This window comes from Oncorhynchus mykiss, chromosome 16 (genome assembly GCF_013265735.2).
Source record: "Oncorhynchus mykiss isolate Arlee chromosome 16, USDA_OmykA_1.1, whole genome shotgun sequence".
Taxonomy (NCBI): domain Eukaryota; kingdom Metazoa; phylum Chordata; class Actinopteri; order Salmoniformes; family Salmonidae; genus Oncorhynchus; species Oncorhynchus mykiss.
Genome location: NC_048580.1, coordinates 48300503 through 48325576, shown reverse-complemented (window position 1 = coordinate 48325576; position 25074 = coordinate 48300503). Strand labels below are relative to the sequence as shown.

General features: G+C 44.8%; 1 protein-coding gene across 3 annotated transcripts in view; it reads right to left on the bottom strand.

Moving 5' to 3' along the window:
* Window positions 1–25074, bottom strand: part of LOC110492164 (microphthalmia-associated transcription factor) — a 49795-nt gene that overhangs the window by 6350 nt on the left and 18371 nt on the right. For all 3 annotated transcript variants that reach the window (XM_021566224.2, XM_021566222.2, XM_021566221.2), the window contains exons 2-3: window positions 12621–12891; window positions 1556–1759 (exon numbers count right to left, since the gene is read on the bottom strand). In XM_021566224.2, the coding sequence (XP_021421899.1) occupies window positions 1556–1759; window positions 12621–12891 (475 nt within the window). The remainder of the gene's footprint in view (window positions 1–1555; window positions 1760–12620; window positions 12892–25074) is intronic.

Here is a 25074-nt window from a genome sequence, read left to right as displayed (position 1 = left end):
ATTTCAATGACTCAAAGAAGAGTCTTCAACTATAAGGTGCTTTTTAGAGCTCTCCTAGCTGTGCCGTTGAGGAACTAGAGTGAGCACACTTGTACTTGTTTTGTTGGAACACAGCCCTGCATTCCCACTTTTACACAATTACTGTTGTTGTTTACGCGATCCAAAAACGGTCCATTATAAATCGCAATCTGGGTCAGGTGGGCATAATTTAAAAACATATTCTATTGTCAACATGACTAGCTAAATTATCAAATACGATCTTACAGTGTTAGGCTTTAACAAGGCAATTAAGAGATGCAGATGGTAATTTTGGTGTGAATAGAATGGAGTCATGAGTGCATTCAGATGAGTGGTCCACGGCAAATCTTCTTCACAATACAACAGGCGCATTCTGTTCATGCCTTGTCATCTTGTAATTGTACATCAAACATAGTGATCATGAGGCCTCCTGGGTGGTCTAGTGCACTGCATCGCGGCGCTAGCTGTGCCACCAGAGACTCTGGGTTCGTGCCCAGGCTCTGTCGCAGCCGGCCGCGTCCGGGAGGTCCGTGGGGCAACACACATATGGCCTAGCGTCGTCCGGGTTAGGGAGGGTCTGGCCGGTAGGGATATCCCTGTCTCATCGCGCACCAGCGACTCCTGTGGCGGGCCGGGCGCAGTGCGCGCTAACCAGGTCGCCAGGTGCACGGTGTTTCCTCCGACACATTGGTGCAACTGGGTTGGATGCGCGCTGTGTTAAGAAGCAGTGCGGCTTGGTTGGGTTGTGTTTCGGGGACGCATGGCTTTCAACTTTCGTCTCTCCTGAGCCTGTACGGGAGTTGTAGCGATGAGACAAGATAGTAAATAAATAAAAACCATAGTGATCATAAACTTTGACACTCCTCCGTCTCATCTTTCATAATATGCAATGACGCAGATCCAAATTGTACAGCAAAAATATGAATAAAAGTACAAATCTGATCACTATTTTGTTGATCAATAAAGGGATCTTCATACTTTATAACATTTCAACCCATAGTTGACTTCCCCTGGTCAAGTCAACTACAGTATCACTAGTTGAGCTGACATTTTATTTTATTTTCATGCGCCTCGTAATTTACAGCATTTCCCTCACTCAGACAACAAAATCATTTTAAATTAGCGGGACTGATGGTGGCAACTTCTTGTCATGTGCTGTGCTCAAGTTCAGAACGGCTGTCAGTCAAAACCCTGTGAAGCGCAGAGCCTGAGCTCTGAAACCATTTATAGCATGTTACTGTACAGCCACACCATTCCAATTTAGGTGCTTATCAGTGTCCATATATATATATAGGTACGAGTGTAAAGGGCTACTCAACAGACAATCACATTTACTTCTCAATTAATATTCATGGTGTTACTACATTTATGGTGTTACAACCATTCATTAGTTGAATACACATTGCTATGAAGCAGAATTCATGGAAAATTGGCAGAGATCATGGAGTGAAAAGCTCACAGAATTTACACACAATGCATTGTAGCTTGGTGTCTATGGCCATGTTGCAGCCAGGTCTGTGAGAGAAAGAAGCTTTACCTCTTTCTCGCAGTTGATGTTGAGGGTGAGTAAGGCCATGGGGCTGTTGGGGGCACTGTTGCCCAGCCCCGGAGGCATGCCCCCGTGGTCAGCGGGCTGGTTAGGGCAGGGCAGGGAGCCAATCTTGCCCAGGTAGCGCTTTACCTGCTGCTGCTGGGCCTGCTGGATGTGGTACTTGGTGGGGTTCTCCAGGTGAGTTTGCACCTGGAAGAGGGAGAGAGAGTGAAGAGAGGAGAGGAAAAGATGTAAGTGTGAGAGTCAGAATCCTTAAACTCTGATACGATGGGTTGATGATCGTGGGTTGATGATCGTGGGTTGATGATCGTGGGTTATGTTTCAGTTGTGCTGTGTAGTCAATAAAGGAGCCTTCAAGCGTTATATCTCACTGATGAATAATAAACAGTCTTGAACACATTTTCCCATACAGAGATAATAACGATCATAAAGACATTGCATAGTAAAAGAATAAAGAAGCAGAGCAATCAGTTCAAATAAAAGGAGTCGAGTGACAGTATCTTCTCCTTTGACAAAGGCAGTGGACCTGGGTTACTGAATAAAATATGAAAACAAAATAAAATGTCAGCTCAACTAGTGATACTGTAGTTGACTTGACCAGGGGAAGTCAACTATGGGTTGAAATGTTATAAAGTATGAAGATCCCTTTATTGATCAACAAAATAGTGATCAGATTTGTACTTTTATTCATATTTTTGCTGTACAATTTGGATCTGCGTCATTGCATCCTCTCTATTGCTTAATAAAAGATCCCTTGTTATAAATACATGAATAACATTTCACACTACTCGTTCCTTTTAAACCCTAGAACTTAAAAGCCACACAAATGGACAGAAGGGACTTATAATACAACCTGTCCCAAAAGACAGATTACAATAAGGATATTATTGCACCTACCTGATAATTATGGTATTCAAGCATCTCCAACATATTGCACAACTGATATTCCAACTCCAAATTAGATGCTTAAAAGCGTCTATATTTATATTCCCTTTGACTATGCAGCAGGACCAGAGACTGTGCCTGTGATGCTCCACCTTCGATACTGATAGTATGGGGAGGAACACGTTCAGCTCAGCTTATAAAAGGTGGAGAAAAAGTCATTAGCTACACATGTTAACACATCTGAGTAAGATACAATGAACCTTTTTAAGTTTGTGTTGTTTTATGTAAATTATTAATGCATGCCTTTATGTTGCTTGTTTGACGTCAGAATGGGAGTGTTACAAAGAGGATCTTTCTACAGCCAGGCCACCCTGTCTACTGACACTTGCCCTGGGCCAGATAACTCATCTCTTTTTTAAACACCATGCATGGCTACTGGTCGGTTCTTCTGTCATCTCTTTGGATGGTCAAATAATCGTTCACGGAGCTAAAATGTTTCATGGAAACTACAGGCTACATGGTATATTCATTTTTTGTCAAAATGAATTAAAACAGAATGAAAAACAAATACAAAATATTTGTAAGAAAATAAAACTAAAAGGAAGGTCTACTTCATTCATCCGTTACGCACAGGAGCCTGACGTGCTACTAACTGTACTAACATGATAAGATGTCACAGTTTCTTAACATGAGCCTACAGCGATCTGTAACAATCTTTCTAACATCAAGTTGCTACCAAAGGATATCCTTCGACAGTTCACTCAATACATTCAAGGGATCGTCACCTGCGGGATCGTCTGAGACCAGCCATCTGGACAGCTGATGAAACTGTGGGTTTGTACAACTGAAGAATTTTTGCACAAATTGTCAGAAACTGTCTCAGGGAAGCTCATCTGTGTGCTTGTCGTCCTCACCAGGGTCTTGACCTGACTACAGGTCAGCGTTGTAACCGACTTCAGTGGGCAAATGCTCACCTTCAATGGCTACTGGCACGCTGGAGAACTGTGCTCTTCGTGGATGAATTATGGTTTAAACTATACCGCGCAGAAGGCAGACAGCATGTATGGTGTCGTGTGGGCGAGTGGTTTACGGATTTCAACGTTGTGAACAGAGTGCCCCATGGTGGCAGTGGGGTTATGGTATAAGCAGGCATAAGCTACCGACAACGAACACAACAGCTTTTTATCATGGAAATTTGAATGCACAGAGAATCAGAGCCCATTGTCATGCCATTCATCCACCGCCATCACCTAATGTTTCAACATGATAATGCTCTGCCCCATGTCGCAAGGATCTGTACACAATTCCTAGAAGCTGAAAATGTCCCAGTTCTTCCTTGGCCTGCATATTCAACAGACGTCACCGGTTGAGGCTGTTTGGGATGCTCTGGATCGACGTGAACGACAGCATGTTCCAGTTCCCACCAACATCCAGCAACTTTTGAAATTGTTTTTTCTTTAACCTTTATTTAACTAGGCAAGTCTGTTAAGAACAAATTCTTATTTAAAATGACGGCCTACCAAAAGGCCTCCTGCAGGGATGGGGGCCTGGGATTAAAGAAATATACAAATAAATACAATATAAATATAGGACAAAACACATATCACAACAAGAGAGACACAACACAACATAAAGAGAGACCTAATACAACAACATAACAGCAAAACATGACAACACAGCATGGTAGCAACACAACGTGTCACGTCCTGACCTTAGTTCCTTTTTTATGTCTCTATTTTAATTTGGTAAGGGCGTGAGTTGGGGTGGGCATTCTATGTTTTTGTTCTGTTTTGTATTTCTGCTTTTGGCCTGGTATGGTTCCCAATCAGAGGCAGCTGTCAATCGTTGTCTCTGATTGAGAACCATACTTATGGTAGCCTGTGTTCCCACTATTATTTGTGGGTAGTTGTTTTCTGTTGTGTGTCTACACCAGCCAGAACTGTTTCGGTCGTTCGCTTTGTTATTGCTGTGTTCATTAAATAAATATGGACACATACCACGCTGCACCTTGGTCCTCTCCTTCTTCCACCTACGACAGCCGTTACAACATGGTAGCAGCACAAAAACATGGTACAAACATTATTGGGCAAAGTCAACAACACAAAGGTCAAGAAGGTAGAGACAACAATACACCATACAAAGCAGCCACAACTGTCAGTAAGAGTGTCCATGATTGAGTCTTTAAGATAAAACTGTTCAGTTTGAGTGTCTGTTGCAGCTCCAGTCGCTAGCTGCAGCGAACTGAAAAGAGGAGCGACCCAGGGATGTGTGTGCTTTGGGGACCTTTAACAGAATGTGACTGGTGATTTGTTTAACACTTTTTTGGTTACTACATGATTCCATGTGTTATTTCATAGTTGTTATGTCATCACTATTATTCTATAATTTAGAAAACAGTAAAAATAAAGAAAAACCCTTGAATCCGTAGACGTGTCCAAACGTTTGACTGGTACTGTATGTACAAGTGTGTATTATACACATGAGAATTGGAAATGTGTTTTTGGCATATCCCAACTTTCCCTGAGACACCCTCGGAGACTGGGGTCACGGCCAGTGTCTGACAATATCAACGGCGATCCTGGAACAATTATGGTAAAGTGCCTTGCTCAAGGGCACAGCGACCAATTGTTCAACTTGTCGGAGATTCGAACTAGCGACTGTTCAGTTATTGGGCCAACGCTCAAACCGCTAGGCTACATGCCAAGTGTGTATGTATATGTGTTTGTGCACTTGTGTGTTTTAATGTTTTAATGAATTTGTGCAATTCACTAGCATTGAGATTCTCTTTGAAAGTGCCACTCACATATCATCGTGGATCATAACAACATGCTGAACAATCTGATAACAAGGTCATTTAGAGTCTCTTTACTTCATCACATGCGGTTCAACACTCCTATTACTGTACTAGTATGACTACTACATGCATGTACTTACTACATCTCATGGTAATATCATTCTACAAGGTAGTGAGTGACCAGGCAAATGTTATTGCAAATCTGACATGAAGTTACACTATGAATACAATACATTTTCTACATTTCAGAGTTTCTTCATAATACGGCAATCTTTCTGACATCGTTCCCACTGCAGTCCTACATCTGTTCCCACCAGGGAATACCAATTCATACTCCAAGCCAATCTCCCTCAGTATTTTCTTGACCTGGTCAAATTCCTTCTGCTAATGTTGAATATCTCCACAGTGGAGGGGAGGGGGTGTAAATACCGCTTTTGTCATGATGAATTGCATTGAGTTGATATAGCAACATCTATTTACCAGGGTGCAATTGAGACAATGGAACAAGGCCAGCAATTGATATAAATAATTGTCTTACACACACACACACACACACACACACACACACACACACACACACACACACACACACACACACACATATACAGTGGGGCAAAAAAAGTATTTAGTCAGCCACCAATTGTGCAAGTTCTCCCACTTAAAAAGATGAGAGAGGCCTTTAGTTTTCATCATAGGTACACTTCAACTATGACAGACAAAATGAGAAAAAAAAATCCAGAAAATCACATTGTAGGATTTTTTATGAATTTATTTGCAAATTATGGTGGAAAATAAGTATTTGGTCAATAACAAAAGTTTATCTCAATACTTTGTTATATACCCTTTGTTGGCAATGACAGAGGTCAAACGTTTTCTGTAAGTCTTCACAAGGTTTTCACACACTATTGCTGGTATTTTGGCCCATTCCTCCATGCAGATCTCCTCTAGAGCAGTGATGTTTTGGGGCTGTTGCTGGGCAACACAGACTTTCAACTCCCTCCAAAGATTTTCTATGGGGTTGAGATCTGGAGACTGGCTAGGCCACTCCAGGACCTTGAAATGCTTCTTACGAAGCCACTCCTTCGTTGCCCGGGCGGTGTGTTTGGGATCATTGTCATGCTGAAAGACCCATCCACGTTTCATCTTCAATGCTGATGGAAGGAGGTTTTCACTCAAAATCTCACGATACATGGCCCCATTCATTCTTTCCTTTACACGGATCAGTCGTCCTGGTCCCTTTGCAGAAAAACAGCCCCAAAGCATGATGTTTCCACCCCCGTGCTTCACAGTGGGTATGGTGTTCTTTGTCCTCCAAACATGACGAGTTGAGTTTTTACCAAAAAGTTCTATATTGGTTTCATCTGACCATATGACATTCTCCCAATCTTCTTCTGGATCATCCAAATGCTCTCTAGCTAACTTCAGACGGGCCTGGAAATGTACTGGCTTAAGCAGGGGGACACGTCTGGCACTGCAGGATTTGAGTCCCTGGCGGCGTAGTGTGTTACTGATGGTAGGCTTTGTTACTTTGGTCCCAGCTCTCTGCAGGTCATTCACTAGGTCCCCCCGTGTGGTTCTGGGATTTTTGCTCACCGTTCTTGTGATCATTTTGACCCCACGGTATGAGATCTTGCGTTGAGCCCCAGATCGAGGGAGATTATCAGTGGTCTTGTATGTCTTCCATTTCCTAATAATTGCTTCCACAGTTGATTTCTTCAAACCAAGCTGCTTACCTATTGCAAATTCAGTCTTCCCAGCCTGGTGCAGGTCTACAATTTTGTTTCTGGTGTCCTTTGATAGCTCTTTGGTCTTGGCCATAGTGGAGTTTGGAGTGTGACTGTTTGAGGTTGTGGACAGGTGTCTTTTATACTGATAACAAGTTCAAACAGGTGCCATTAATACAGGTAATGAGTGGAGGACAGAGGAGCCTCTTAAAGAAGAAGTTACATGTCTGTGAGAGCCAGAAATCTTGCTTGTTTGTAGGTGACCAAATACTTATTTTCCACCATATTTTGCAAATAAATTCATTAAAAATCCTACAATGTGATTTTCTGTATTTTTTTTCTAATATTGTCTGTCATAGTTGAAGTGTACCTATGATGAAAATTACAGGCCTCTCTCATCTTTTTAAGTGGGAGAACTTGCACAATTGGTGGCTGACTAAATACTTTTTTGCCCCACTGTACATACATACATATAAATTGATTGCCATTGAAATAATAATGTAGATTATAACACTGGATATCCCAAAAATAGTAAACCAAGAAGCAGGTAACAAAAATCTGCACTATTTCTACATTACCTAAAACATGTATTAGTATTGGCCGGAATGGCAGAATGCAGGCGTGATAAAAATGGATTTCACTCTTGACACAGATTGAACATTAAGCCTCCGGTAACTGAACTTGAAATCACACTTTGTGGTCTTTGCCTTACGGTTCTTATTTGATGTCATATAATATAACTTCCACGAAATAAACACTACTAACTTTGTCTTAGATCAAACTTGATTAACAGGACATTAATAGAATAAAAGACACAGGAAATAATCTATCCACCAAAACAAGACATGGCTCTGTTCTGCAGCCCATGTGCTGCAGCCATCAATACAGTCCTCAGGCCACAAGCAGCTCCTCCCCAGTAAAAGTCAATAAAAAAGGTCACTTTGTACAACTATTTGTGTGATGAGGAGCATGCATCACTGAGGAGCCTTTAGGGAGCTATGATGAGGTCTTAATGTTTGTTCATGACCATAGACAAACTGATGAGTCCAAAGAAAAGCTAGCTAAAGCATACTGTCAAATCAAACATCGAAACAAACACCCTTTTTGCCAATGTTAGTTTTTAAAAACAGACATCGTACTAAAACAATTCTGGTCCAGGATGCTTTCTTTCCTACGGATGAGTACAGTGACACAGCATTATCCATGCATGCAGTTGTAACTCTATATGAAACCATAAAACCATCACCTAGAGCAGTGGTTCCCAACCTTTTTCGGTTACTGTACCACCAACCAGGAGCAGTGCGGCTTGGTTGGGTTGTGTTTCGGAGGACGCATGGCTTTTGACCTTCGTCTCTCCCGAGCCCGTACGGGAGTTGGAGCGATGAGACAAGATAGTAACTACTAACAATTGGATACCACGAAATTGGGGAGAAGCCTCCCCCATTTAAAAATATTTTTTTTCTTTATTTTACTATTTTCTACATTGTAGAATAATAGTGAAGACATCAAAATGATGAAATAACATATATGGAATCATGTAGTAACCAAAAAAGTTCTAAACCCTGGAATGAGTAGGTGTGTCCAAACCCGAGACAATAAGAAGATACAGGGGCAGAATAAATTCAACCACACCTGTTTCATCACAAAACCGGACGAGCAACCGCTGTCCAGTGAAGTCCACAAAGCATATTGCATGTACAGTAACAGACAGTTAGTTATATGCCAGATAGCATGGTCAAGCAAGTTCATGTTTCCGACATTTTTGGACCACTAAACAACTATTGATTTAGAACCACAGAGTTACCGCAAGTCACAAAGAAAACAGGAGCTGTCTCCACTCTTCCAGCACCATGTATACTTCAACATTATCAAATCCCCTATGCTTAGTGTAATAAAGTGACAACTTAAAGATACTAAAAACGATTTAGTCCAATCAACGTAAGCTAAATATGATGTGGCTGTCCATGGTCCTGATGTCTGTGAGCGTGTGTGCTTTCATGCAAGTAGAAAAACATGTTGATTCACCCTACTTGTAGAGAAACGCCATCCTCCTCTCTTCCATGTTAACAAAACATCTATCACTCTGTCATACAGTACACACTTTTATATTTTGCTGTCCTAGGCTACCTGGCTAAAATGCTTGCTCACTAGCCTAACTTCCATTTATGGGCAATGTTAGCTAGTTAACATTAGCCTTCTACATCTAGCTATATATTGAACTTCCATCCTCTCTGGCCGGGGGCACAACAATGTATGAATTAATGGTTGGAACAGAATCGCCATTATAATCATTGGCCAGTATGGAAAATTAAGTAAAACCACAAGTCCAAATCCCTATTTCCATCCATAGCTAATTTAGGAAAGGGACAGTTTTAGCTACATAGCCACAGGAGGACAACAACACAACGAGATGCAACAATTCAAGTTTTTCTGTCAATGACGTATGCACTCAATGGGATTTGATAGGAGTGAGTGATTTTTTTTGGGTGCGCCAGGACCATTCACAGTTGAGCTCGCTCAGTTTAGCTGATTGACAAATGTTTTACATTTTTATCAAGGGAGGCCAAATGCTCAATGGCTTCCCTTCAATGCTAGGGGCGGCAACAATGTCATACTTGTTTGGACCAGACATCAGATAGATGGCCTACACGTAGAGAGACAGCGGGGCGCTGTTTCGCTCACTCTGATGCTTTCTACTGTGACATACAGTACATTCAGCCTCTTGCGAATTGAAGAAAAATTCTGAAACACAGAGACGAAAGAGAAATTATTTTTATTGGTCAATTTTGGGGGGAAGCCTGGCTTCCCTTGGCATCCAAGAATACACGCCACTGGCACCAACTGAATTCTGCTCTGCCCGCAATACTCCAGAAGTGCCCCTTCATGTGCATTTTACCAGTAGGCCTATGGTCTCATGAGTCTTCTCACGTACCCACTGTGGAAAGGCCTAGTACCCCCAGCAGTCATAGTACCCCTGGTTGGGAACCACTGACCTCGAGTGTGTATTTGTTCAAGGAAAAACAAGGAACGTGTCTTTCCTCATCCAATAGTGTACCAGATTGTACAACACACAATGGTTCCCTATGAAGCTGATAGTCTGTGCAAGTCCCTGTTGTAAGAGATAGAGAAGGTGACCTTATGAAAATCTTATCAATGAGAGCAAACCTAAATTAAATCATTTCCTGAGCTTTATAATTCTTAACAACATTTCCTTTTTAAAATGATATCTATTATAAATTTGTCTCAAAAGGTTTAATAATATTGCATTGGATGAATGAACTGTTGCTTTAAAATGGACCAAAGTGACCGGCTGTAAACTAGTAAATACGAGAATTACAGTATGTGACATCCATGGATAAATACATAATGTTTCATTAAATCTATAACTTTGATCTAAAAGAACACATTCTGTCATTTTCAGAGATGAACACTATGCACAATACTTTGTTCTCTCTTAATATGCTAATTCATTTTCAATAAATCTGGAAATCATGTTGAACCCTTTTAGGAAATGATCCTACATAAATTTCAAAGCTAGTGTTTTTTTTAACCTTAAATATGCCATGGAATGAAAGCAGTGGGGCTAATTACGAGCATTCTTAGCTGAATTAGCATTGGGGTGTTTGGTAAGACTGTGCTTGCCTTTGTCCTGATCCCCAAACTGATCCCGTACTTATTCCTCCGAAGGTCAGGGGTCACTTGGTTAATTAAGGGCCCAAATCGGTCTTTAGACAAACCTATCTGAGGTTAATGCTTTCCCTTTTAAGGTCCAGCTGCTCCACCTGGTACCCCTAAGCTAATTTTGTGTAGCTTTGTGTAGACGGTGCTAATCTAGTCACAGACATGCAAGCAGGTTAACCTTGCTCTGCAGTGCACAGTGCTAGGCAGGAACAGGCCTTTCATTTGTGGAATTTCAGTCAATGAAGAATGCCGTCAACTCAGACCCCAGAATCACAGAATCATCTTCCAGCTTGTCATGTCAAACACTTTAATGGGGGATATCCTAAACCTCTCAAAGAGCTAAATATTATACAGAGTATAGGCTAAGCAATGTTTATGTTGTATGTGGAGGGCAATGCCTTCAATGGTTGTATTATCTTGCAAGTGTGGACCCATGCCACACTTTCAGTATGAGGACAAGAGGGGGGCACTACTTCTATCCCCACTGCTCTTTGTACTATTGGAACTAATCCACTACTTTAAAACGGTATTAAATGTTATTTTACATAATGGGATTAAGGCTTTGACACATTAGGAAGGTAACACATTTTTCTTTCAAAGAATCAATTCTCTATGAATAATCTATATCATCTGCCAGTGTTATTGACATGATAAAATGTTACAGTGATATGAAACACTTGCACAGATACAACTAACTTTCACAAACAGAAACGGTTGACTTCCCAGATGGCAAAATCCTACATGAGTAAACTTCAATCACAACAATCACACGGATTCCAGTACAACGTGGACTAGGGCTTTTTCTACTGCTAAATTATTACAACGCTTCCAGTAAATCTTCATGTTCAGAGCGTTCACAGATAATCCAGAGCCAAATCAGTCACCATGAATCCGTCTCGCCTGATCTCCTTAGAATGAGGTTCTGCCTCAGAAAAGTGTGAACACATTGGTAAAACAATTGTAAAATAATTCCCTCACTGTTTTGTTAATGGGTGGCAGTATGGCCTTTAGAAAACCATGTCAGGCAGTTCACGCTATAATGTACTGTATCATTGTGTTCATATCTATATCCTTTATGATTCTTATTCTCAAATAAATTTCACTTCAGAAATGAAAATGGTATATATTGTACAGTGATAACCAATCACTCAATCAAGACGATTGTAGTGACAATGTTGGAAACAACAGGAAAATTGTAATATGTTAAGGAAAAGACAAAGGAGAAATATCTATCCAGTCATGCAAACTGCTTGAGATATGAAGTTTCGGATAGTTCTTCAATATAGAACACTTTCCATTTACATCTGGAACGGTTTTCATTTATTTTTTAGAATATGCACGTTTTGACATTAGTAATACTATTTCTAAAGAAAGACAAATAAATGTAATGCAATCTAAAACACTTACCAAATTATCTTTATTTTGCTGGGTATACTCTCATCAAGTATTGTATAGTACGTGCGTTGTGGTAGTTATCACACTGTCTCCATTAGTTCAGAAAATGTACAACAGTCTCGAGTCCCCAAGAGCAGACTAACAATGAATCAAAGCTATGAAAATATGTGAATTTAGCTCAGCAAATAGGATTAAAGATGGCTATGTCCAAATGGCTGGAAGCACAGCATGCATTACAGAGGAATTCTTTCAGGAAAGATAATCCCCATGTGCGTTTTAACTCACTTCACTCATCCCCACGTTTTTACACCCTATCATAGTAAACCATGTTTGATCGACTGTCCAGAAGACTTATGATCAAGTTGCCAATATAGAGTCATCAAACCCACAGTACCTTCAACAAACAAAACATCTGATGATGTATGCCTGCATCTATAGGCGACAGTGAGAGCTCTGGAAGTCAGAGTGAGGAGTGGCATTGTTGTCACGGTTGTCAGATCACAGAGAAGCCAGTCAGGAAGTGGGTGTGTCATCTGTGTCATTAGGTGTGAGGATGATACTAATTGCTTACCTTCAGCACCTCCATGGGCAGCTGGGATGCGGGGGGCAGGCTGGGAGGAGCGCTGACATTGATGGCCGGTGTCTGGCCGTGCGTGCGATTGTGGGCGGCAGTGATCTTTGGGTACTGTGAGGTGGAGGAGGCCTGGCGTCTCTGCTGCTCCCGCCGCTCCTGCTCCTGGAGCTGCTCTCGCATCAACTGCTGCCGCAGCAGGATCCGTGATGTTGTGGTCGAGGAGCCCAATGGGGGCTTGGAAGATGAGCATGGCTGGTCTGAAGGATTACTGCAGGACGGCGAGACAGACGCCAGGCAGGGCATCAGGAAAGAAGAGGGTGAGGAGGGGGGTAAGACAATGAGGGGTAAGGAGTGGAAGAAAGGTCAGAGAAAAGAAAGGGGCATTGAACCATTATGATCTACAGTACTGGGAAGAAGCCACATCACAGTGAGAAAATATACAAATGTCTTCTAAATGTGTTCTAGATGTTACACGGAACTGCTGGTCTGCAAGCTAGAGTGTCCTTTCTGCAGCAGAATACTGCACACCCTCCCTCCTGCACATATAATCCAAGTAAAAATTCTCTGTCTTAGGTCACTTAGAATCACCACTTTACTTTAAGAATGTGAAATGTTATTTCTTTCATCACATTCCCAGTGGGTCAGACATTTACATACCCTCAATTAGTATTTGGTGGCATTGCCTTTAAAAATGGTTTAACTTGGGTCAAACGTTTTGCGAAGCTTTCCACAATAAGTTGGGTGAATTTTGGCCCATTCCTCCTGACAGAGCTGGTGTAACTGAATCAGGTTTGTAGGCCTCTTTGCTCGCACACACTTTTTCAGTTCTGCCCACAAATGTTCTGTTGGATTGAGGTCAGGGCTTTGTGATGGACACTCCAATACCTTGACTTTGTTGTCCTTAAGACAATTGCCACAACTTTGGAAGTACGCTTGGGGTCACCTCCAATTGACTCAAATGATATCAATTAGCCTATCAGAAGCTTCTAAAGCCATGACATCATTTTCTGGAATTGTCCAAGCTGTTTAAAGGCACAGTCAACTTAGTGTATGTACATTTCTTACCCACTGGAATTGTGATACAGTGAATTATAAGTGAAACAATCTGTCTGTAAACGATTGTTGGAAAAATGACTTGTATCATGCACAAAGTAGATGTCCTAACCAACTTGCCAAAACTATAGTTTGTTAACAAGAGATGTATGGAGTGGTTGAAAAACGAGTTTCAATGACTCCAACCAAAGTGTATGTAAACTGCTCTCCCATGCCATGTCCAACCTCGGGTCAGCCGCGGCCAGCCCTATAAGGGACTGTGTTGTAGGGGCCAGCCCTATAAGGGACTGTGTTGTGGGGGCCAGCCCTATAAGGGACTGTGTTGTGGGGGCCAGCCCAACAAGGGACTGTGTTGTGGGGGCCAGCCCTATAAGGGACTGTGTTGTGGGGGCCAGTCCTATAAGGGACTGTGTTGTGGGGGCCAGCCCTATAAGGGACTGTGTTGTGGGGGCCAGCTCTATAAGGGACTGTGTTGTGGGGGCCAGCCCTATAAGGGACGATGTTGTGGGGGCCAGCCCTATAAGGGACTGTGTTGTGGGGGCCAGCCGTATAAGGGACTGTGTTGTGGGGGCCAGCCCTATAAGGGACTGTGTTGTGGGGGTATAAAGTTGTTTGATGCCAATATCTCGCCATGCTCAGAATCACAATGGCTTGATCCTGCCTCCATTTACCACAGCAGCGCAGACAGGGCCTGCCATGATATTAGGCAAATATTATTCAAACTTTGAACCCCTCGCCCATAAATTAGGAGTTAAATTGCCTCGATGCCGTTATGTGGGGAGAATGTGTGGGCTTCCGTCACCTTCAAAGTAATTACACACTAAACGGGAAGCGTGGATGGGCATTCTGCAATGGGGGAAGTAGCAGAGAAGCGGGGGAGTGGGGGTGAGAATGGAGGGAATAGCGGAGGTGAAAGAGGAAGAGAGCGAAAGATTTGCGATCGGTGATATGTGCTTGTTACTAGAGGTTGACCGATTAATTAATTAGGGCCGATTTCTAGTTTTCATAACAATCGGAAATCGGCATTTTTGGACACCGATTTGGCCGATTTAAAACATATACAGTGGGGAGAACAAGTATTTGATACACTGACGATTTTGTAGGTTTTCCTACTTAATAAGCATGTTGTCATGTACTGTCATGTTGTCTTGTCTCTGTCCTTTCCCTTCACCCTGTCTCCCTCTGCTGGTCGTGTTAGGTTACCTTTTCTCCCCCGCTTTCCCCCAGCTGTCCCTTGTCTCCTCTAACTACCCATTCACCCCGTTCCCCACCTGTTCCCTTTTTCCCTCTGATTAGGTCCCTATATCTCTCTCTGTTTCTGCTCCTGTCCTTGTCGGATTCTTGTTTGTTTGTGTCATTCATGCCTGAACCAGACTGCCGTCATGTTTGCTGTAACCTTGTCCTGTCCTGTCGGAATCTGCCGGTCCATCTGAGCCTACCTATGTTTGGTAATTAAAGAAGCTCTGTTTAAGTTGATTCGCTTTTGGGTCCTCATTCACGCACCGTAACAGAAGAATCCGACCAAGAATGGACCCAGCGACTTCGGATCCTCTCCACTCAGCCGTCGAGATCCAGGGAGCGATGCTAGGCAGACACGAGCAGGAATTGTCTGCTGCTCGACATGCCGTTGAGACCCTGGCCACCCAAGTCTCCAACCTCACAGAACAGGTTCACCATCTCCGCCTCGATCCACCGGCCACTTCCAGGGCTTTCGAATCTCCGGAGCCCAGAATCAATAACCCGCCGTGTTACTCTGGGGAGCCCACTGAATGCCGCTCGTTCCTCACCCAGTGTGATATTGTGTTTTCTCTCCAGCCCAACACTTACTCCAGGAGCACTGCTCGTGTCGCCTACGTCATATCTCTCCTTATTGGACGGGCTCGTGAGTGGGGCACGGCAATCTGGGAGGCAAGGGCTGAGTGTACTAACCAGTATCAAGACTTTAAGGAGGAGATGATACGGGTTTTTGATCGATCTGTTTTTGGGGAGGAGGCTTCCAGGGCCCTGTCTTCCCTATGTCAAGGCAATCGATCCATAACAGACTACTCTATTGAGTTTCGCACTCTTGCTGTCTCCAGTGGCTGGAACGAGCCGGCCTTGCTCGCTCGTCTTCTGGAGGGTTTCCGCGCAGAGGTAAAGGATGAGATTCTCTCCCGGGAGGTTCCTTCCAGCGTGGATTCCTTGATTGAACTCGCTATTCGCATTGAGCGACGGGTTGATCTTCGTCACCGAGCTCGTGGAAAGGAGCTCGCGCTCTCCGTCGCCTCCCTCTCCGCATCACTACCATCTTCCTCTGCCGGCTCGGGTGCTGAGCCCATGCAGCTGGGAGGTATCCGCATCTCGACTAAGGAGAGGGAACGGAGAATCACCAACCGCCTCTGTCTCTATTGCGGTTCCGCTGGTCATTTTGTCACTTCATGTCCAGTAAAAGGCCAGAGCTCGTCAGTAAGCGGAGGGCTACTGGTGAGCGCTACTACTCCTGTCTCTCCTTCAAGATCCTGCACTACCTTGTCGGTCCATCTACGCTGGACCGGTTCGTCAGCTTCCTGCAGTGCCTTAATAGACTCTGGGGCGGAGGGCTGTTTTATGGACGAGACCTGGGCTCGGGAACATGACATTCCTCTCAGACAGTTAAAGGAGCCCACGGCCTTGTTCGCCCTGGATGGTAGTCCTCTCCCCAGGATTCAGCGTGAGACGCTACCTTTAACCCTCACTGTTTCTGGTAATCATAGTGAAACCATTTCTTTTTTAATTTTTCGTTCACCTTTTACACCTGTTGTTTTGGGCCATCCCTGGCTAGTTTGTCATAATCCTTCCATTAATTGGTCTAGTAATTCTATCCTCTCCTGGAACGTCTCTTGTCATGTGAAATGTTTAATGTCTGCTATCCCTCCTGTTTCCTCTGTCTCTTCTTCACAGGAGGAGCCTGGTGATTTGACAGGGGTGCCGGAGGAATATCACGATCTGCGCACGGTGTTCAGTCGGTCCAGGGCCACCTCTCTTCCTCCACACCGGTCGTATGATTGTAGTATTGATCTCCTTCCGGGAACCACCCCCCCCCGGGGTAGACTATACTCTCTGTCGGCTCCCGAACGTAAGGCTCTCGAAGATTATTTGTCTGTAGCTCTTGACGCCGGTACCATAGTCCCCTCCTCCTCTCCCGCCGGAGCGGGGTTTTTTTTTGTCAAGAAGAAGGACGGGTCTCTGCGCCCCTGCATAGATTATCGAGGGCTGAATGACATAACAGTGAAGAATCGTTATCCGCTTCCTCTTATGTCTTCAGCCTTCGAGATCCTGCAGGGAGCCAGGTTTTTCACTAAGTTGGACCTTCGTAACGCTTACCATCTCGTGCGCATCAGGGAGGGGGACGAGTGGAAGACGGCGTTTAACACTCCGTTAGGGCACTTTGAATACCGGGTTCTTCCTTTCGGCCTCGCTAACGCTCCAGCTGTCTTCCAGGCATTAGTCAATGATGTCCTGAGAGACATGCTGAACATCTTTGTTTTCGTTTACCTTGACGATATCCTGATTTTTTCACCGTCACTCCAGATTCATGTTCAGCACGTTCGACGTGTCCTCCAGCGCCTTTTAGAGAATTGTCTTTTTGTGAAGGCTGAGAAGTGCACTTTTCATGCCTCCTCCGTCACATTTCTCGGTTCTGTTATTTCCGCTGAAGGCATTAAGATGGATCCCGCTAAGGTCCAAGCTGTCATTGATTGGCCCGTCCCTAAGTCACGCGTCGAGCTGCAGCGCTTTCTCGGCTTCGCGAACTTCTATCGTCGTTTCATCCGTAATTTCGGTCAGGTGGCAGCTCCTCTCACAGCCCTTACTTCTGTCAAGACGTGCTTTAAGTGGTCCGTTTCCGCCCAGGGAGCTTTTGATCTCCTCAAGAATCGTTTTACATCCGCTCCTATCCTTGTTACACCTGACGTCTCTAGACAGTTCGTTGTCGAGGTTGACGCGTCAGAGGTGGGAGTGGGAGCCATCCTTTCTCAGCGCTCCCTCTCTGACGACAAGGTCCACCCATGCGCGTATTTTTCTCATCGCCTGTCGCCGTCGGAACGTAACTATGATGTGGGTAACCGCGAACTGCTCGCCATCCGGTTAGCCCTAGGCGAATGGCGACAGTGGTTGGAGGGGGCGACCGTTCCTTTTGTCGTTTGGACTGACCATAGGAACCTTGAGTACATCCGTTCTGCCAAACGACTTAATGCGCGTCAGGCGCGTTGGGCGCTGTTTTTCGCTCGTTTCGAGTTCGTGATTTCTTATCGTCCGGGCTCTAAGAACACCAAGCCTGATGCTTTGTCTCGTCTCTTCAGTTCTTCAGTAGCCTCCACTGACCCCGAGGGGATTCTCCCTGAGGGGCGTGTTGTCGGGTTGACTGTCTGGGGAATTGAGAGGCAGGTAAAGCAAGCACTCACTCAAACTCCGTCGCCGCGCGCTTGTCCTAGGAACCTTCTTTTCGTTCCCGTTCCTACTCGTCTGGCCGTTCTTCAGTGGGCTCACTCTGCCAAGTTAGCCGGCCACCCTGGCGTTCGGGGTACGCTTGCTTCCATTCGCCAGCGTTTCTGGTGGCCCACCCGGGAGCATGACACGCGTCGTTTCGTGGCTGCTTGTTCGGTCTGCGCGCAGACTAAGTCCGGTAACTCTCCTCCTGCCGGCCGTCTCAGGCCGCTTCCTATTCCCTCTCGACCGTGGTCTCACATCGCCTTAGATTTTGTCACCGGACTGCCTTCGTCAGCGGGGAAGACTGTTATTCTTACGGTTGTCGATAGGTTCTCTAAGGCGGCTCATTTCATTCCCCTTGCTAAGCTTCCTTCTGCTAAAGAGACGGCACAAATCATCATCGAGAATGTTTTCAGAATTCATGGCCTTCCGTCAGACGTCGTTTCGGACAGAGGTCCGCAATTCACGTCTCAATTTTGGAGGGAGTTTTGCCGTTTGATTGGGGCTTCCGTCAGTCTCTCTTCCGGCTTTCACCCCCAGTCTAACGGTCAAGCAGAACGGGCCAATCAGACTATTGGTCGCATCTTACGCAGTCTTTCTTTTCGCAACCCTGCGTCTTGGTCAGAACAGCTCCCCTGGGCAGAATACGCCCACAACTCGCTTCCTTCGTCTGCGACCGGGCTATCTCCTTTTCAGAGTAGCCTCGGGTACCAGCCTCCGTTGTTCTCATCTCAGTTCGCCGAGTCCAGCGTCCCCTCCGCTCAGGCTTTTGTCCAACGTTGCGAGCGCACCTGGAAGAGGGTCAGGTCTGCACTTTGCCGTTATAGGGCGCAGACTGTGAGAGCTGCCAATAAGCGTAGAACGAAGAGCCCTAGATATTGTCGCGGTCAGAGAGTTTGGCTCTCCACTCATAACCTTCCCCTTAAGACGGCTTCTCGCAAGTTGACCCCGCGGTTCATTGGTCCATTCCGTATCTCTCAGGTCATTAATCCTGTCGCAGTGCGACTTCTTCTTCCGCGATATCTTCGTCGCGTCCACCCGGTCTTCCATGTCTCCTGTGTTAAGCCCGTTCTTCGCGCCCCCGCTCGTCTTCCCCCCCCCCCCCCCCCATCCTTGTCGAGGGCGCACCTATCTACAGGGTCCGTAAAATCTTGGACATGCGTCCTCGGGGCCGTGGTCATCAGTACCTAGTTGACTGGGAGGGGTACGGTCCTGAGGAGAGGAGTTGGGTTCCCTCTCGGGACGTGCTGGACCGTGCGCTGATTGATGATTTCCTCCGTTGCCGCCAGGTTTCCTCCTCGAGTGCGCCAGGAGGCGCTCGGTGAGTGGGGGGGTACTGTCATGTACTGTCATGTTGTCTTGTCTCTGTCCTTTCCCTTCACCCTGTCTCCCTCTGCTGGTCGTGTTAGGTTACCTTTTCTCCCCCGCTTTCCCCCAGCTGTCCCTTGTCTCCTCTAACTACCCATTCACCCCGTTCCCCACCTGTTCCCTTTTTCCCTCTGATTAGGTCCCTATATCTCTCTCTGTTTCTGCTCCTGTCCTTGTCGGATTCTTGTTTGTTTGTGTCATTCATGCCTGAACCAGACTGCCGTCATGTTTGCTGTAACCTTGTCCTGTCCTGTCGGAATCTGCCGGTCCATCTGAGCCTACCTATGTTTGGTAATTAAAGAAGCTCTGTTTAAGTTGATTCGCTTTTGGGTCCTCATTCACGCACCGTAACACATGTAGAGGTCTGCAATTTTTATCATAGGTACACTTCAACTGTGAGAGACAGAAAATCACATTGTATGATTTTTAAGTAATTAATTTGCATTTTATTGCATGACATAAGTATTTGATACATCAGAAAAGCAGAACTTAATATTTTGTACAGAAACCTTTGTTTGCAATTACAGAGATCATACGTTTCCTGTAGTTCTTGACCAGGTTTGACCATATTTTTTTTACACCTTTATTTAATCTTTATTTAACTAGGCAAGTCAGTTAAGAACGCATTCTTATTTTCAATGACGGCCTAGGAACGGTGGGTTAACTGCCTTGTTCAGGGGCAGAAAGACAGATTTTTACCTTGTCAGCTCAGGGATTCAATCTTGCAACCTTACAGATAACTAGTCCAATGCTCTAACCACCTGCCTCTCATTGCACTCCACGAGGAGCCTGCCTGTTACGCGAATGCAGTAAGCCAAGGTAAATTGCTAGCTAGCATTAAACTTATCTTATAAAAAACAATCAATCAATCAATCATAATCACTAGTTAACTACACATGGTTGATGATATTACTAGTTTATCTAGCGTGTCCTGTGTTGCATATAATTGATGCGGTGCGTATCGTTGCTCAAATTTCAAGTTTTCATAACAATCGGAAATCAGTATATATTTTTTTACCTTTATTTAATCTTTATTTAACTAGGCAAGTCAGTTAAGAACACATTCTTATTTTCAATGACGGCCTAGGAACGAGGCAGAACGACAGATTTGTACCTTGTCAGCTCGGGGGATCCAATCTTGCAACCTTACAGTTAACGAGTCCAACGCTCTAACCACCTGCCTCACGAGGAGCCCGCCTGTTACGCAAATGCAGTAAGCCAAGGTAAGTTTCTAGCTAGCATTAAACTTATCTTATAAAAAACAATCAATCAACGACTGTCGTTGCACCAATGTGTACTTAACCATAAACATCAATGCCTTTCTTAAAATCAATACACAAGTACAGTGGGGCAAAAAAGTATTTAGTCAGCCACCAATTGTGCAAGTTCTCCCACTTACAAATATGAGAGAGGCCTGTAATTTTCATCATAGGTACACTTCAACTATGACAGACAAAATGAGAAAAAAAATCCAGAAAATCACATTGAAGGATTTTTAATGAATTTATTTGCAATTATGGTGGAAAATAAGTATTTGGTCACCTGCAAACAAACAAGATTTCTGGCTCTCACAGACCTGTAACTTCTTCTTTAAGAGGCTCCTCTGTCCTCCACTTGTTACCTGTATTAATGGCACCTGTTTGAACTTGCTATCAGTATAAAAGACACCTGTCCACAACCTCAAACAGTCACACTCCAAACTCCACTATGGCCAAGATCAAAGAGCTATCAAAGGACACCAGAAACAAAATTGTAGACCTGCACCAGGCTGGGAAGACTGCAGCTGCAATAGTAAGCAGCTTGGTTTGAAGAAATCAACTGTGGGAGCAATCATTAGGAAATGGAAGACATACAAGGCCACTGATGACCTAAGGCTCGTATTTCTGTGTGTTTATTATAGTTAAGTCTATGATTTGATATTTGATAGAGCAGTCTGACTGAGGGGTGGTAGGCAGCAGCAGGCTCGTAATCTTTTTTCCCAAGATGGCATAGCAGTTCAGACGTATTTTTGTCCTCGTCCTGTCGTGTCCCGTATATATATATATTTACAACTTTTTTTTCACATACATTTTTGATTTTCCAAAGGCTCATCTTCGGAACACTCTCCTGCAATCCGCTTCACCAATTTATATTTATATAAAAAAGTATTATTTACCTCAGATCTGTGATCCTCCGAGAGGCTAGCCAGAAATTAGCCAGAAGCTAGCCGGGAGCTAGCCAGAAGCTGGTCCAGAAGCTACTCTGAAGCTGGTTCAGGGGCTAGTTCAGAAGCTAGTTAGCTTATTTACTGGCTAATCGTTGGTACTCAGCTGACCACGGTTTGTGGTCATCGGCTGTCCTTTGGCTCGAGAATCTATCGCCAGTTTTGTACGGCGCGGTGCAGTGCAGCGCGGCTCGGAGCGGAACATATCGGACCAATTTTTCTCTCCATGTCCCTGGATTTCGGCCGCTGGCTCTGGACGTCCATGCCTGGATCTCGCAGCTAGCTAGCTGCTATCCGTGTGACTATCGGCTTTCGCCGATTCCAGAGCTAACATCAATTGTTCCGGAGCTAGCCAGCTGAAGAGTTCCATCAATCACTCCTGGGCTGCAGTCACCTATCCGGACCCGTTTTGCTGCCTACGCGGAGCCCCACCGGGCCTTCACGGCTAGACTGCCGACGTTGTCTACCCGAGGGAATTGTCCGGCTGGCTCCTCCGGCGCAACGTTGCCTGGGCGCCCATCTGCGGCCTGCTAGCCATTGGCTATCTTATCGGCTGCTATCTGAATAGACAATCGGACAATTTTTATTTTATTTTTATTTATTTTTCTTCTTGGGCCTCTATAACTATATCTATTGTTTTTATTTTTGTTGTTGTTGTGTGATTTGGATTCATCCCCTCTACCACACGGAAACCCACTAATCTACTGACGGAACGCAAGAGTTGGCTAATAACAGACCTCCATCTTATGCTAGCTTGCTACCGATTTAGCTGTCTAAATCGCCGTGACCCCCAACCAACCTCTCCACTCACTGGACCCTTTTGATCACTCAACTGAGCATGCCTCTCCTTCATGTCAATATGCCTTGTCCATTGCTGTTCTGGTTAGTGTTTATTGGCTTATTTCACTGTAGAGCCTCTAGTCCTGCTCATTATACCTTATCCAACCTATTAGTTCCACCACCCACACATGCAATGACATCTCCTGGTTTCAATGATGTTTCTAGAGACAATATATCTCTCTTCATCACTCAATACCTAGGTTTACCTCCACTGTATTCACATCCTACCTTACCTTTGTCTGTACATTATACCTTGATGCTATTTTATCGCCCCCAGAAACCTCCTTTTACTCTCTGTTCAAGACGTACTAAACGACCAATTCTTATTGCTTTTAGCCGCACCCTTATTCTACTCCTACTCTGTTCATCTGGCGATGTAGAGGTGAATCCAGGCCCTGCAGTGCCTAGCTCCACTCCTATTCCCCAGGCGCTCTCTTTTGACGACTTCTGTAACTGTAATAGCCTTGGTTTCATGCATGTTAACATTAGAAGCCTCCTCCCTAAGTTTGTTCTATTCACTGCTTTAGCACACTCTGCCAACCCGGATGTTCTAGCTGTGTCTGAATCCTGGCTTAGGAAGACCACCAAAAATTCAGACATTTTAATTCCAAACTACAACATTTTCAGACAAGATAAATCTGCCAAAGGGGGCGGTGTTGCAATCTACTGCAAAGATAGCCTGCAGAGTTCTGTCCTACTATCCAGGTCTGTACCCAAACAATTTGAACTTCTACTTTTAAAAATCCACCTCTCTAAAAACAAGTCTCTCACCGTTGCCGCCTGCTATAGACCACCCTCTGCCCCCAGCTGTGCTCTGGACACCATATGTGAACTGATTGCCCCCCATCTATCTTCAGAGCTTGTGCTGCTAGGTGGCCTAAACTGGAACATGCTTAACACCCCAGCCATCCTACAATCTAAACTTGATGCCCTCAACCTTACACAAATTATCAATGAACCTACCAGGTACCTCCCCAAAGCCTTAAACACGGGCACCCTCATAGATATCATCCTAACCAACTTGCCCTCTAAATACACCTCTGCTGTTTTCAACCAAGATCTCAGCGATCACTGCCTCATTGCCTGCATCCGTAATGAGTCAGCGGTCAAACGACCTCCACTCATCACTGTAAAACGCTCCCTGAAACACTTCAGCGAGCAGGCCTTTCTAATCGACCTGGCCGGGGTATCCTGGAAGGATATTGATCTCATCCCGTCAGTAGAGGATGCCTGGATATTTTTTTTAAATGCCTTCATAACCATCTTAAATAAACATGCCCCATTCAAGAAATTTAGAACCAGGAATAGATATAGCCCTTGGTTCTCCCCAGACCTGACTGCCCTTAACCAACACAAAAACATCCTATGGCGTTCTGCATTAGCATCGAACAGCCCCCGTGATATGCAGCTGTTCAGGGAAGCTAGAAACCATTATACACAGGCAGTTAGAAAAGCCAAGGCTAGCTTTGTCAAGCAGAAATTTGCTTCCTGCAACACTAACTCAAAAAAGTTCTGGGACACTGTAAAGTCCATGGAGAATAAGAACCCCTCCTCCCAGCTGCCCACTGCACTGAAGATAGGAAACACTGTCACCACTGATAAATCCACCATAATTGAGAATTTCAATAAGCATTTTTCTACGGCTGGCCATGCTTTCCACCTGGCTACTCCTACCCCGGTCAACAGCACTGCACCCCCCACAACAACTCGCCCAAGCCTTCCCCATTTCTCCTTCTCCCAAATCTGCTCAGCTGATGTTCTGAATGAGCTGCAAAATCTGGACCCCTACAAATCAGCCGGGCTAGACAATCTGGACCCTTTCTTTCTAAAATTATCTGCCAAAATTGTTGCCACCCCTATTACTAGCCTGTTCAACCTCTCTTTCGTGTCGTCTGAGATTCCCAAAGATTGGAAAGCAGCTGCGGTCATCCCCCTTTTCAAAGGGGGTGACACTCTTGACCCAAACTGCTACAGACCTATATCTATCCTACCATGCCTTTCTAAGGTCTTCGAAAGCCAAGTCAACAAACAGATTACCGACCATTTCGGAACTCACCATACCTTCTCTGCTATGCAATCTGGTTTCAGAGCTGGTCATGGGTGCACCTCAGCCACGCTCAAGGTCCTAAATTATATCTTAACCGCCATCGATAAGAAACATTACTGTGCAGCCGTATTCATTGATCTGGCCAACGCTTTCGACTCTGTCAATCACCACATCCTCATCGGCAGACTCGACAGCCTTGGTTTCTCAAATGATTGCCTCGCCTGGTTCACCAACTACTTCTCTGATAGAGTTCAGTGTGTCAAATCGGAGGGTCTGCTGTCCGGACCTCTGGCAGTCTCTATGGGGGTGCCACAGGGTTCAATTCTTGGACCGACTCTCTTCTCTGTATACATCAATGAGGTCACTCTTGCTGCTGGTGAGTCTCTGATCCACCTCTACGCAGACGACACCATTCTGTATACTTCTGGCCCTTCTTTGGACACTGTGTTAACAACCCTCCAGGCAAGCTTCAATGCCATACAACTCTCCTTCCG